Raw genomic sequence first — 14,288 nt, 5'->3', positions numbered from 1 at the left:
TTTCTGTTTTGTCTTTTAAGCTTGTGTTTAGCAACCTGTTTGCATGCTGTGTAGATTTTGCCCATAAGCAGCTAAATGAATGTTGGTTAAACCATAGCTTTTTAAGAACTGAAACTTCGATCATGTGCCACCTCATCTGAACCCATAAATGCAGCATTTCAGCTCTCTTAATATAGGACTCCCATGACTGGATCTGACATGTTGGCTTTTGTAAGAGCTTCTGGAGGCTTGATTTCCTGTCATCTTGTCTAGATTGCAGATGGCATGGCCTTCATCGAGAGGATGAACTACATCCACAGAGACCTGAGGGCTGCTAACATCCTGGTGGGAGACAATCTGGTCTGCAAGATCGCTGACTTTGGCCTGGCTAGGCTGATTGAAGACAACGAATACACTGCTAGACAAGGTACGTGGATGGAAATGCAATATTAACAACATGCGATAATTACTTAATTGCCTGGTCATGCTTTGTGATATTAGAAATAAATCATGATTATTATCCACATTAAATTCCAGTCACGTACTTCCATCCGACTAAGGGAATTTTAAGTGAATGTAGACGGTTTTTAGCCTCTCTTTCCGGTGCAGTGGTGCGTTATGTGAGCAGTGCATTCTAATGTTATAATATTGTAAAAAAAAAAATTATATTATTTTATGACTAGAATAATATTCCACTCAGGTTGTGAATGGAAAGTGGATGAAGAATTTCTTCTTAATGATATTCTGCTCCTGTGCTTTTTATTTTACAAAGAATTAAATGAAATTATGTATTTTATTCTATGATTATGATTAATATAAAACCAAAGTGTTGATTTGAAAATGGAAACCTTTCATCTGAGTAAAAAGAGGAAATGGTCACACAAAATATGCATGGTGAAATATGGAACTCACCATCTTTTGTCTGCAACAATGCTGCTACTGGCAACAAAGCTGTTGTGCTGGAAATTACAAGGCAATCAGCATCTAATCATGCACAATTACCTCACGTACTGTCTGAAGCCATCATCTCCCAGAATGCACTGTGATTGTTTAGAGCACGTTGACTTGCCATTACCTACATAAATGGTGAACGATGATTTTTCCCTGCAGGTAGTCTTGAGTGCCCAAAGGCTTCGGGGCAGTAAAGAAAATGGTACATCACATACTACAATATTATGCTTTGTTTATGCAACTGCATTTGTTGATGTTTCACTAATGATCTTTAAAGATCAATGAATCAATGTCTTTCAGTTTCTCATGTTCCCTGATTTGACACTTCATTGGTTATTATTGACTGCCTAATTAATAAACTCACCTGTCAGAACACTTTAGATCAGCACATAAACTGCAGACTCAGTGAGCGTTAATGCTTGTGCAAGAGGCGGAGGTTCAAATCCGGCTTGTGTTGTGTATGTTGCTGAACCCATGAACACAGCATCAATGGGTTGACATGGCCAAAAAAAAAAGAAACAATAAAATGAATTTCATTTTTTACATAAGTAATGTGGCGGCCTACAGGATGTTTTAAAATGCTGACATTTGCTTTGCTTTAGTAAGAGACATTGACTCTACTGCAGTAATTTAGAAAATGTGTGCCATTGTTCCTTCAGGAGCCAAGTTTCCCATTAAGTGGACTGCACCAGAAGCAGCGCTGTACGGCCGATTCACCATCAAATCTGACGTCTGGTCCTTTGGTATCCTGCTGACGGAGCTTGTGACCAAGGGCAGAGTGCCATATCCAGGTGAGAAATATTACATTTGATTTAGCAGTAAATAGATTTTTTTTTCCTCACACTCTTTAATTTAGGATAATTACATTTCATATAATTTGAGGTAGACGTCCATGCATATTTAAAAGAATAGTTCACACAAAAAACATAATCGCCCTCATGCTGTTTAAAACCTGTAAGACTTTGTTTAATCTTTGAAAACAATATTTTAATCAAACCTGAGCATTTTCTGCTCCTCCTTTGAAAGTGCATGTAACCAAAACTCAGAAGATCCAAGAAGGTCATAAAGAAATCATAAAAGGAATCCATATGAATTGAGTGGTTTAATCCAAGTCTTGTAAAGAGGTATGATCACTTGATATGATAAACACAATTAATTTAGGTTTTTATTTACTTTTAAACAATGATCAACACACATGCATGGAGCACATCACATATGGTAAACGGAAGCTCAAACGTGTGAGCGTGATGCACAGGAACAAATGAGGTATGCTTTAGCGAAGGGGCTCTCAACTCTGGCCCTCGAGATCCACTTTCCTGCAGAGTTTACATCCAACCTTGATCAAACTCATCTGACAGTATCAACTACTTTATTCTAGTAATCCTGAAGACTTTGATTAGTTTGTTCAGGTGTGTTTGATTAGGGTTGGAGCTAAACTCTGCAGGAAAGTGGATCTCAAGGGCCGGAGTTGAGAACCCCTGCTTTAGCGTGACGTATGTATTTTATATGTGAAGAAATACCTAAATTAAATCTGTTCATCATGTAAAGCAATTACATTTCTTCACTGGGAGACTGGGATTAAACTACTTTATTCATATGGATTTATTTTACAACAACTTTATGACATTTTGTGTCAGTTTTGCTCACCTGGACTTTCGATGGAGGGACAGAAACTTCTCAGGTTTCATATAAAATATCATAATTTGTATTTCAAAAGATTAACCTAAGTCTAATGGGCTTGAATGACATGGGGGTGAGTAAATAACAACACAAATCTAATTTTTGGGTGATCTACCCCTTTAATATCATGCATAACCAGTGAGACACACCTGAACCAGCTAATCATGGTCTTCAGCTTTACTCCAAAAATCACAGGCAATTGTGTTCAAGCAGGGTCGGGATCCAACAGGCCTGCAGGTAGGTAGATCTCCAAACTGAGAGGTGCAGATTCCACTGTGCCCCCTACTGGAGCAGAGAGGGACTGCTGGGTGTGTTATTGCTACTCCGAAGGAGCCATCTGGCTTAGGCGGGCATGAAGGACTGACTGGGCACCAGTTCTTATTTACCACCATCTGTCTGTTCCCTTCCTGCACCCGTCCCTCACACAGCCCAGTCTGTCATTTGTAGTGCTTACCTAAAGCCTCTCACTGATGCTGCACATCACAAACCCAGTTGGGCTTTCATCAATCATTCAGTCATACACTATTAGACTCAGTCCATTATTGATGGGCATCTGCTTCCATGCAGAGCCCTAGAAGAGGCTGGATTAATGCGGCAACTTCACTCAAGTGCCGGCAATGTGGCTTAGTGGTTAAAGAACTGGGTTGGTTGCCAAAAGCTTATAAGTTTGAACCCCAGTAATAGAGAGCCTTAAACTATCAGCATTTTAACCTTGAGCAGATGCCCTTTGGATGTTAGTGTACACTGTTCGGCTGTACAGGTTTGAATTGTTTCATAGTGCAAATACTGGAGTCAAAGAGAAAGTTTATAATCTGTAATATATGACAGTGCTTTGCCTTAAAGGGATAGTTCACCCAAAAATGAAAATTCTGTCATTAATAACTCACCCTCCAGGAGCGTAGCAAGGAAATCGGTAAAATATTCCATGAGACATCAGTGGTTCAACTGAAATTTTACAAAGCTACGAGAATACTTTTTGTGCTCATAGAAAACAAAATTAACTACTTAAATATATCACAATGCATGCGCTTGCTTCCGCATCATGTAAACAACGCATGTGCATGGTGCTGCTGCTTACGTAACACACACATGCGTCAGCTTCGCATGCATCGTTTACATGGTGCGGAAGCAAGTGCATGTGTCGTGATACTCTGTCCACAATGGCGGCACATTCCAAGAGACTTGATGAGGAGAAGTGTTGTTGAATAAAGTTTTTTTTTGTTTGCACACAAAAAGTATTCTCGTAGCTTCGTAAAATTACATTGAACCCCTCATGTCAATATTTTACCGAATTCCTTTCTACGTTTCTGAACCTGGGAACTTTACAGTTGTCTGTTTCTGTTGTCTATGACGGGTCAGAGAGCTCTCAGATTGCATCAAAAATATCTTAGTTTGTGTTCTGATAATGAATGAAGCTCTTACAGGTTTGGAACGACATGAGGGTAATTAATGACAGAATTTTCATTTTTGGGTGAACTATCACTTTAAGCATTTCCATCCAAGCTACAACAGGAAGTCCAGCAGCTTTTTAACTTCCCACTTAACAAGATTTATTGATTCGAGTTTAGCACACAAGACTTATTGTTGTGAGTCATTATGCAAGCGAGAGTAAATGAAAGTAGGCTGAGCTCAAAAAGGTCACTCTGTGTTTCTCGCATGCATAAAGATAAAGAATCCTTTTTCTGAGAGAGCTCTCGGATACAGTCGACCCACTGATTTACACTTCCTGTCCTCTAGCGTAGCACCAGACTGTCTGTCCCCTCTGTCCTCGACACTCCCATCCTCTGTGGGTTCCAAGCAAAGTGTCCGCTGTAATTACACACCCCTCACATCCTGTCTGAGACCGTCTGGCCGCTGAACAGTGGGCGGTTGCACTAACTGACTCGGTATCAACTGTTTTTCAGGCATGGTGAACCGAGAGGTGTTGGAGCAGGTGGAGCGGGGCTACAGGATGCCGTGTCCTCAGGGCTGCCCGGAGTCGCTGCACGAAATGATGCGGCTCTGCTGGAAGAAGGAGCCAGACGAGCGGCCCACTTTCGAATACATCCAGTCCTTCCTGGAGGACTACTTCACCGCCACTGAGCCACAGTACCAGCCCGGAGACAACCTGTAGAGACCTTCTACGGGACCCAGAGACGTGCTAATAAGCCACCAGGACGGTTCCCAAACCCATTGTGGCACCTCCTCCCTACAGCTCCCCTGCACACTTGTCCTTACAGAGATGTTTTTGTTTCTTTCTTTTCCCCCTAGAGTCAAACTTAAAAACTCGATTAGTGCATCTAAAACATGTCTTTCACTGCAGATACAGGCTGTTCTCTGCCTGAGGATGTGTGTGTGGCGGAGTTGACGAGGGTGTGCGTATGAGTGGGACCAGAGCTCTGCTGGGGTGATTCCCTGCATTGCAGACAGAGGGAGCTGTGAAACAAGCGATGAGCTTAGGTGCTGATGGCTGGTTCACAAAATCAGCTTTTTCTTTCATTTTTCTTTATCTATTTTGTTTTTCCCTCCCTTTTTTGTCTGTTTTCTTTTCACATGAACACTAAATCTTTATTATTTTAAAGTTGTTCATTTTTCTTTTTCCCCTTTTTTTTATTTTATTTGGTAGTTTGAGTAGTTTATTAAAAGTGACCAATAACTGTGGTTGAATCGGTTGACGCTACCAGTGACAGTGCCATTGTTGGGACAGGACAGTGAAAGTCAGAAGGACAGCGAGAATGAGACGCATGAGGGCATTAGCCATTCTGAATGTATGGGAGTTTGAGTTTAAGACATCAATTACAGGGGCAGAATTTGTTTTTCTCTAAAACACTTTTATAGCAAAGCATGGTTTTTAATAAGTACCTTCATTTCAGTTTCAATTAATCTCAATCTCTATGAGAGCTTGAAATCATATCCTGAGAGATGATTCATATTGGAAAGCCTTCACAAAACATTTCTGACGACTGATCGCCATTTCAGCCAGCTGCTAATTTTCAAGCAAAAAGTCATTATTATAAATCGTATTTTTGTCTCCAGGGTAATAAAGCAGAGAGGCTTTTGATTAACAAAACACTAGACCTGACCAGTCCAAACATCATTCCTCATGCTGCTGTTGAGACCCGACAGGTCGCAATATCACAACAGCAATGCCTGAGTTGCTTTTTTTACGCACATCAGCACCCACACTGCCAGGTTTGTGTTTTTTGTGCCAACACATTTGTAGTGTTGCCAACCTCTTGGTACCAATTCATTGTTCTCTCATGTACACTCCAATAAATGAACCAGAGATGTATTGATTTTTCACAGATGATTTCATACATAAATATTTCAGTATATTTCAAGAGAGCCATGGTTTCTTCATCTTGACAAACGAATGTGAACTTGCTCAAATTATTTCACACCGATCTTTGTTTTTGACCAGGAATCAGAATTACAAAGCCTTTTTAACTCCATGATGTACCACATTTGCTGCTGGTGGAGTTGTTACATTTCCTGTTAAGGCGTCACTGTGAAATATTCAGGTACTACAGATAGAGACCATTTACCAACCAAAGTTTGATGGAGTCAAAAAGAAAATTTGCCTTTCATCTCGAGCGCATTTAAAAAAAAGTATGTGATTGATGTTTTCCTTGATCTGTTAAAATGGTACAAGTCTAATGGAGAAGGCAAATTAGACCTCATCATACAGCCATACAATTTTTGCACCACTATTACAGATTTAGTCTTAATGTTTGGTCATGTACTGTCTGTAACAGGTTCATTTTATCCATGACAAGGAATTGAATGCACTTGGGATGAACCAGACCGATATCGTTTGGAGGGCTAATTTGTTGGTTTCTTCTCCTTTTTTGTCATGTAGCTTTACATGTATAGCAAGAGGCCTTGCTTTTGTCCTTCCTGTACGTGAGCCCTTTGTTCTAGGGACTTTGTCTCCTCCTGTATCCAGGACATCCACTAGACATCTCTCCCATCACCACCTCCTGTTTTACAAGGGCTAGAGGCAAGTTTGTGCAAAACTGTTATTGATTTTTGTTCTTTGTGTCAAAAAAAGAAAGAAAATACTCTAATGTAAGGTGAGGGTCTCCGCTGCAGAGTTTGATGAGGACGGTTGTTGTGAAACAATGGTTACGATTACTAATCTGAAGAATTTGTACAGTAAAAAATAAAGTTTTACATAATGCTTTTAACTCCATGAGGTTATTTGTAAATCATGTGTGTTTGTGTTCAGACTTTTGAACTGGAACTCGAAAATTTAGATAGATGGCATTGGGACTGAACAGAAACATGGAAGCTCTTCTCCACCTGGCAGTGTAAAAAAAGAAAAAAGTGCATAATCTGATTTTGGATCTTGCAATATCAGTGCATATCTCAATGTGGCTTTATTTATTATTGTAAGTTTCACACAATTACATTTTTTTACTCAGAAACAAGGTTCCATGGAAACATGCTCAAGAATTATATTAAACATTTATAATGCTTTATAGTTTTTAGATTTCCCAGAGTGAACGCATAAAGGCCAACGGATGTAATACACGAGAAATGGTTTTGCACTAAAAGTAAATTATTTTTAAGGAGTGATTGTTATACCGGTTTACAATCACACATTGATATATATTTTTAATATACTTTAAGTACATTTCTGACATACTGATGTTTAAGTCAGTTAACACAAGACAAGTTACAAATGCAGCTAACTGGAACCTGTCACATGACAAGACCATAAATAACAATAATTGCAGTGACTTGATTTTTAAACTGAACACAATGCATAAAATATAACTAAATGCATAGAATATAGAATGGTACCAGTGTACCCTGGTTAGTGCTGGGAAGAAAACTGATGACTTGTAGATTATACATCATCATGCCTAAAAACAAGAAAAACAAGAACACTGTTAGACTAGTCAGAGGTGAGCATTAGACCCACTACCTACCATTTTTGACATTTAAATTTAGAGATAGTTTAGATCATTTTAAAATATTAACCCTGTAGAGTCTGACATAGTCAGATTTTTTTTAACTCTTTATTGAACCTTTAAATAAAACATCTTTTTTTTATCATTGCTTATATTTTTTGATGCATAAAGCTTTTATGGGCCATATAGTATGATGAGACTATGTAGCTATACATTACACTGATGACTTGTAGATTATACATCATCATGCCTAAAAACAAGAAAAACAAGAACACTGTTAGACTAGTCAGAGGTGAGCATTAGACCCACTACCTACCATTTTTGACATTTAAATTTAGAGATAGTTTAGATCATTTTAAAATATTAACCCTGTAGAGTCTGACATAGTCAGATTTTTTTTAACTCTTTATTGAACCTTTAAATAAAACATCTTTTTTTTATCATTGCTTATATTTTTTGATGCATAAAGCTTTTATGGGCCATATAGTATGATGAGACTATGTAGCTATACATTTTATTCAGGGGCCCAAACAGAAAAACTGCAATTTGGTGCAGCTGTTGTTATAAGTGGGCAAAAAGTAAGATTAAATTCATTTTTGCACCACTATTACAGATTTAGTCTTAATGTTTGGTCATGTACTGTCTGTAACAGGTTCATTTTATCCATGACAAGGAATTGAATGCACTTGGGATGAACCAGACCGATATCGTTTGGAGGGCTAATTTGTTGGTTTCTTCTCCTTTTTTGTCATGTAGCTTTACATGTATAGCAAGAGGCCTTGCTTTTGTCCTTCCTGTACGTGAGCCCTTTGTTCTAGGGACTTTGTCTCCTCCTGTATCCAGGACATCCACTAGACATCTCTCCCATCACCACCTCCTGTTTTACAAGGGCTAGAGGCAAGTTTGTGCAAAACTGTTATTGATTTTTGTTCTTTGTGTCAAAAAAAGAAAGAAAATACTCTAATGTAAGGTGAGGGTCTCCGCTGCAGAGTTTGATGAGGACGGTTGTTGTGAAACAATGGTTACGATTACTAATCTGAAGAATTTGTACAGTAAAAAATAAAGTTTTACATAATGCTTTTAACTCCATGAGGTTATTTGTAAATCATGTGTGTTTGTGTTCAGACTTTTGAACTGGAACTCGAAAATTTAGATAGATGGCATTGGGACTGAACAGAAACATGGAAGCTCTTCTCCACCTGGCAGTGTAAAAAAAGAAAAAAGTGCATAATCTGATTTTGGATCTTGCAATATCAGTGCATATCTCAATGTGGCTTTATTTATTATTGTAAGTTTCACACAATTACATTTTTTTACTCAGAAACAAGGTTCCATGGAAACATGCTCAAGAATTATATTAAACATTTATAATGCTTTATAGTTTTTAGATTTCCCAGAGTGAACGCATAAAGGCCAACGGATGTAATACACGAGAAATGGTTTTGCACTAAAAGTAAATTATTTTTAAGGAGTGATTGTTATACCGGTTTACAATCACACATTGATATATATTTTTAATATACTTTAAGTACATTTCTGACATACTGATGTTTAAGTCAGTTAACACAAGACAAGTTACAAATGCAGCTAACTGGAACCTGTCACATGACAAGACCATAAATAACAATAATTGCAGTGACTTGATTTTTAAACTGAACACAATGCATAAAATATAACTAAATGCATAGAATATAGAATGGTACCAGTGTACCCTGGTTAGTGCTGGGAAGAAAACTGATGACTTGTAGATTATACATCATCATGCCTAAAAACAAGAAAAACAAGAACACTGTTAGACTAGTCAGAGGTGAGCATTAGACCCACTACCTACCATTTTTGACATTTAAATTTAGAGATAGTTTAGATCATTTTAAAATATTAACCCTGTAGAGTCTGACATAGTCAGATTTTTTTTAACTCTTTATTGAACCTTTAAATAAAACATCTTTTTTTTATCATTGCTTATATTTTTTGATGCATAAAGCTTTTATGGGCCATATAGTATGATGAGACTATGTAGCTATACATTACATAAGTGGGCAAAAAGTAAGATTAAATTCTGATACCTTATAATGTAAATCAGTTAGATTTTTATAACTGTATAACAGACTACTTAGAACAATTTCACAGAAGTATCAGTTGTCATATCTCCCAATATTATGACTTTGTAAGATGATATTTAAATACTTAATTTTATGATCAGTGCTGTGTTTTTTAATTTTGGGGGCGCAAACATCAAAATACAGGACGATGGTGAATGAGAGATGTACAAATAAACGTTCCTCAAAAGTCTGTTGTATGATGATTGATGCATGCATTTTAACACTATTTTTCTTTATATTATGTATATAAATAAAACTAGGTTGATTCAGTCCAGTAAATGATTATATTGAAATATTCTTATATGTACTTCATAGAAATCAAAAGATTTTTGACACACATTTTTACAGTTATACTCACAGGCCTTTTTCTTGCTAAAAAATATTGAAATATTCTTATATGTACTTCATAGAAATCAAAAGATTTTTGACAAACATTTTTAGTTATACTCACAGGCCTTTTTCTTGCTAAAAAAAACAACAACCTATAAACAGGTTTTTCATCAATGTTTTTGTCATTTTGATATTTTACAGCCCTTAAAAATCCATGTATCGAATATTATGCAGCAAGCTTGATAGGGTTAATAATTTAAATACTTTTAAGCATGGCACCACATTGGCGCCCTCAGTCCCTGGTTAAGAACCTCTGATTTATGTGATTAAACTGTGGGGTGAACTGTCCCTGTGAAATGTGTGCTGATGAGTGAACTATTCTGACATGTCGATTGATGTGACTAATTGGAAAGTGTCTCACCTGGCCATCTGCTTGTACATGCCCAGAGCCTCCTGTGCCACATACTGGATGAAGGCAGGATCCTGCAGCCTGAGACCCGCAGGAACGGTCAGGGTGAGAGTGGGGGAGTTGAGAATATTCACTTCCACTGTAGTGTCTGCTGCTGGGGTGTTGTCGCCCTCCTCGGTCTGTGCCACAAACTTTTTTTTTTCCAGATCAATAGATTTAGTATAAACTAAATCTACCACCACTGTTGCTGTATTTCTCACCTACTGAATAATTTCCATATTCATGTAGCATAGAATTTCAGTAAATACCATGGTACTACCATGTTATATGTCCAAAATAGCACAGTATGACAAAAAATATTTTCTTGGAAGTGGCTCACCGTGGCAATACTGAAGATGCTATCAGGTGTGGTGTTGTTATTGGCGAGCTCAGTCACCCAACCAAAGTCAGAGGCCATGTTGCTGAGCCAGCTGATGGTGTCATCAGTGTGACGTTGCACAGAGCCTCCTGTGCCACATACTGGATGAAGGCAGGATCCTGCAGCCTGAGACCCGCAGGAACGGTCAGGGTGAGAGTGGGGGAGTTGAGAATATTCACTTCCACTGTAGTGTCTGCTGCTGGGGTGTTGTCGCCCTCCTCGGTCTGTGCCACAAACTTTTTTTTTCCCAGATCAATAGATTTAGTATAAACTAAATCTACCACCACTGTTGCTGTATTTCTCACCTACTGAATAATTTCCATATTCATGTAGCATAGAATTTCAGTGAATACCATGGTACTACCATGTTATATGTCCAAAATAGCACAGTATGACAAAAAATATTTTCTTGGAAGTGGCTCACCGTGGCAATACTGAAGATGCTATCAGGTGTGGTGGTGTTATTGGCGAGCTCAGTCACCCAACCAAAGTCAGAGGCCATGTTGCTGAGCCAGCTGATGGTGTCATCAGTGTGACGTTGCACAATGCCCAGCACCTCTTCATACTGCTGCTTGGACGCTTCCAACAGCTGAGAGGCTTCATCCAACTCGATGTGTAGTTCTCTTACATTTGGGCATTCTGGGAATCAAACAATAAGTACTTGAAATGATCAGTCTCACTGGTAAGAGTTTTCTAAAGGGCCATCTCATGTTGTTCCAAACCTGTATGACTTCTTATCCATGGAACACAATGATAAAAGAGAAATTCAGGAGCCTGTACGATGGCGAGGAGAACAGCTTGTTCTTCGGAGTCATTTTTTTCAATGGATCAGTTTCACTAACCAGCCTGATTTATTCTTTCATGAGTTCGAATGATCCGATTCTCAATATCAACTCACTCACTCTCATCTGGTAGTTAACAGTTAATTGTCAGTGAATAATGTCTTCATAAACAATGACTTAGGTCTATTCCTCACACTTCTGAAGAGCTGGAATGTAGTGAGTACAGGATTTTCCCTTTTTGTGTTCCATAGATTCAGGTTTGAAACAACATGAGAATGAGGCTGACAGGATTTTCATTTTTGGGTGAACTACCCATTCAACTAATCAATGTGAGTGTGAGTTCTTACCGGTAAACAAGTTGCCCTGGCAGGCCTCACACTTGCTCTGCAGCTGCCAGCACTCTGAGGACTGTCTGCGCAGATCTTTGCACAGCCTCTTGTCCTGTAGAAGTTGAGGGAAGAGTTTCCTCTCTGGAGTGAATACAGACACATGTAGAGAAAGTTAAGGCCTGTTCAAACCAAGATCGATAACTATATTAGCATTCACACCAGCGCACAATAACTTTCTGTTTAAGAGCACACTGCAGTTAGGTTGTCTGCTACTTTAAAAGCTCAAGCTCTTTTAAATCAGGTGGATTCCTATTGGCTGTCAATGTTTTATCATTCATCAACTGGGGGATTGTTGTGAGACCCCCAATAACTCTTGGCCCTCACTAGCTACACCCCTGTCTGTAAATGTTTTTATCGATCATCATCTGGATAAAATAGCTCTGAAAGTGATTCCACTTGTTTCTCTGTGTCACAGTTGGAATTGTGGCCTGAGCTATTCTATTCTATTAGCGTGAAGGCTTGTTTTTAAACACCCACAAAATAAACAATAACTAATTAACATCCACAACACTGGACGATATAAGGTTCTGTTTATTCAGTAGATTATTCAGAGTCAGGTAGATTCTGATTGGTATAGTTATCGTGCACAGTGTGAATGGGCCTGAACTATAATAATGATAAGCATATTAGCGTCAGAAATGACGGATGGTAATATTTCACTTGTTCTGAGTGCAGGCTTTAGACTAGGGTTTAGATTAGGCTGTTTTTGTTTTCATAGTTTATCAGCCAGAAAACATCGTTCTGAATTGGCCTTGGGAACTTTGTACAGGCGTATTCTTGCATTAAAGTAATAGTTAACCCATAATTCTGTCATTATTTACTTAAATGTGAACTGTTTTAATTACTTTTTATGATTAAAAAGTACTGTGAAAACTGACAGCCCCTATTCTGACTTTCATTGTATTGCAAAGAATGGCCAGATTATTATTTATGTATGCACCTTTTGTGTCCCACAGAATAATTTCATTGGTTTTGAAACAATGTGGGTGAGTAAATGATGACAGAATTTCCGGTATGTGTACTTACCTAAGAAAGTACTGGTAATATAAGGAAACTACATGGGGTAGAGTTAGGTTTAGGGGTAGGTTTAGGCCAGGGTTATTACCTAGTTATAATATTTACTTTAACAAGTACATCGTATGTACATGAGGGACAGAACTGTAAAATAAAGTGCTACCGAATTTTCATTTATGGCTGAACACACATCAGGATAATGCACCTTTCTCCACTTCTGTCTTCTCCATAGCATCATGAATGTCACTGAAGGCTTGTGTGACTACGGCCCCAAACTCCTCCAACACACTTCTGCCAAAGTCAAAAAAAGACTCCAGCACATCTTCCAGTCCCACACCCTCCAGAGCTTTGTTGGCAGGCTTGAGCACCAGCTCACTCTCTTTATCCTCCTGAAGCTCAGGGCTGAAAGCCCTTCGTAGGGCCTGGTCCAGCTCATGGTGGAAGTGGGAGACCAGCACGACACTGCGATTGACCAGGCTTCCCACTTCGGTGAGCAGGTTGCTGAAGGAGTCCTCGATCCTCACCACCTCCAGGTCAGGATTCTCTGCGCTCTGGTTCAGCACAACCTCATCCTGAGTATCACGAGGGCCAAAGCGAGAGCTCAGCCTTTGGAAGAAGTTCTGTAGCTGTGGAGAACAGAAAAATACATGATACAACTTTAATCCGTGTATCATTCGATCATTTGTTTTTTGATTTAATATTGAAAGTAGAAAAATGAGAAAACGGCTCCTTCTTTGTTTTTTTTTTCGTTTTTATCCAAAAACGAAAAACAAGAATTCAGCTTAAATTTTCGTTTTTTGTTCATGGGTGGAAAAAAATAACAAACAGCTTGAATATTCGATTTCTACATGTGGGCGGGAATTAAACGCCCCTTTCTGCTGATTGGTCAGCCGAAGATCAAACGTGCCATCATCAGTTCTTCCACAGTATCACGCAGCAGAATAATAGTCCTCCACTGCTGCAGTTGTATGGATTCTTAACACATTTATTGCAACTACATTTCATCTTTTTTCATCAAACAAACAGGCTAATGAATAGCTCGACACAACTCGTACTGGGGCAGAGTCTAGACAGGGCTTTCTTCTGTGTAGATATAAATTCTATTCTTTGCATCAGCTGGGGATGGCAGGGTATGATATGACAGCTGTCTTAGCCTACCCTGCTCACCCAGTAAGTCTGTTTGTTTGTTTAATTAAGAAGTTAATTAATTTGTTTCAAAATAAATATTTTAAACACTAAGACAAAAAGGAAGGGATAATAAATTGGCTTGGGTATATATAGGCCTATAATGTTCACGCAAGAACTGTCATTCTGACTGGCAACCGGAGAACAACAGATA

The 14,288-nt window shown here is 38.6% G+C and overlaps 2 protein-coding genes across 5 annotated transcripts in view; one reads left to right on the top strand and one right to left on the bottom strand.

Moving 5' to 3' along the window:
- yes1 (YES proto-oncogene 1, Src family tyrosine kinase) overlaps positions 1-5,126 on the top strand; it is a 38,361-nt gene extending 33,235 nt beyond the window's left edge. The window contains exons 10-12 of the mRNA XM_016270702.1: positions 253-406; positions 1,590-1,721; positions 4,515-5,126. Of these exons, the coding sequence (XP_016126188.1) occupies positions 253-406; positions 1,590-1,721; positions 4,515-4,723 (495 nt within the window). The 3' untranslated portion in view covers positions 4,724-5,126. The remainder of the gene's footprint in view (positions 1-252; positions 407-1,589; positions 1,722-4,514) is intronic.
- Positions 5,127-8,162: 3,036 nt separating this feature from the next.
- Positions 8,163-14,288, bottom strand: part of LOC107584165 (clusterin-like protein 1) — a 9,449-nt gene continuing 3,323 nt past the window's right edge. Inside the window, exons 5-10 of one of the 4 annotated variants that reach the window (XM_016270677.1) lie at positions 13,155-13,575; positions 11,894-12,016; positions 11,189-11,403; positions 10,851-11,000; positions 10,359-10,387; positions 8,163-9,270 (exon numbers count right to left, since the gene is read on the bottom strand). In XM_016270677.1, coding sequence (XP_016126163.1) covers positions 9,255-9,270; positions 10,359-10,387; positions 10,851-11,000; positions 11,189-11,403; positions 11,894-12,016; positions 13,155-13,575 — 954 coding nt within the window. In that variant the 3' untranslated portion in view covers positions 8,163-9,254. Of the gene's footprint in view, positions 9,271-10,358; positions 10,538-10,725; positions 10,788-10,850; positions 11,001-11,188; positions 11,404-11,893; positions 12,017-13,154; positions 13,576-14,288 lie in introns of all 4 variants that reach the window. The other 3 variants (XM_016270692.1, XM_016270671.1, XM_016270685.1) reach the window with 3 other exon arrangements.

This window comes from Sinocyclocheilus grahami, unplaced genomic scaffold (genome assembly GCF_001515645.1).
Source record: "Sinocyclocheilus grahami isolate Dianchi unplaced genomic scaffold, SAMN03320097.WGS_v1.1 scaffold5.1, whole genome shotgun sequence".
In the NCBI taxonomy this organism is placed as follows: Eukaryota; Metazoa; Chordata; class Actinopteri; order Cypriniformes; family Cyprinidae; genus Sinocyclocheilus; species Sinocyclocheilus grahami.
Note: the sequence above shows the minus strand (reverse complement) of the source record. Positions and strands in the feature narration are given on the sequence as shown.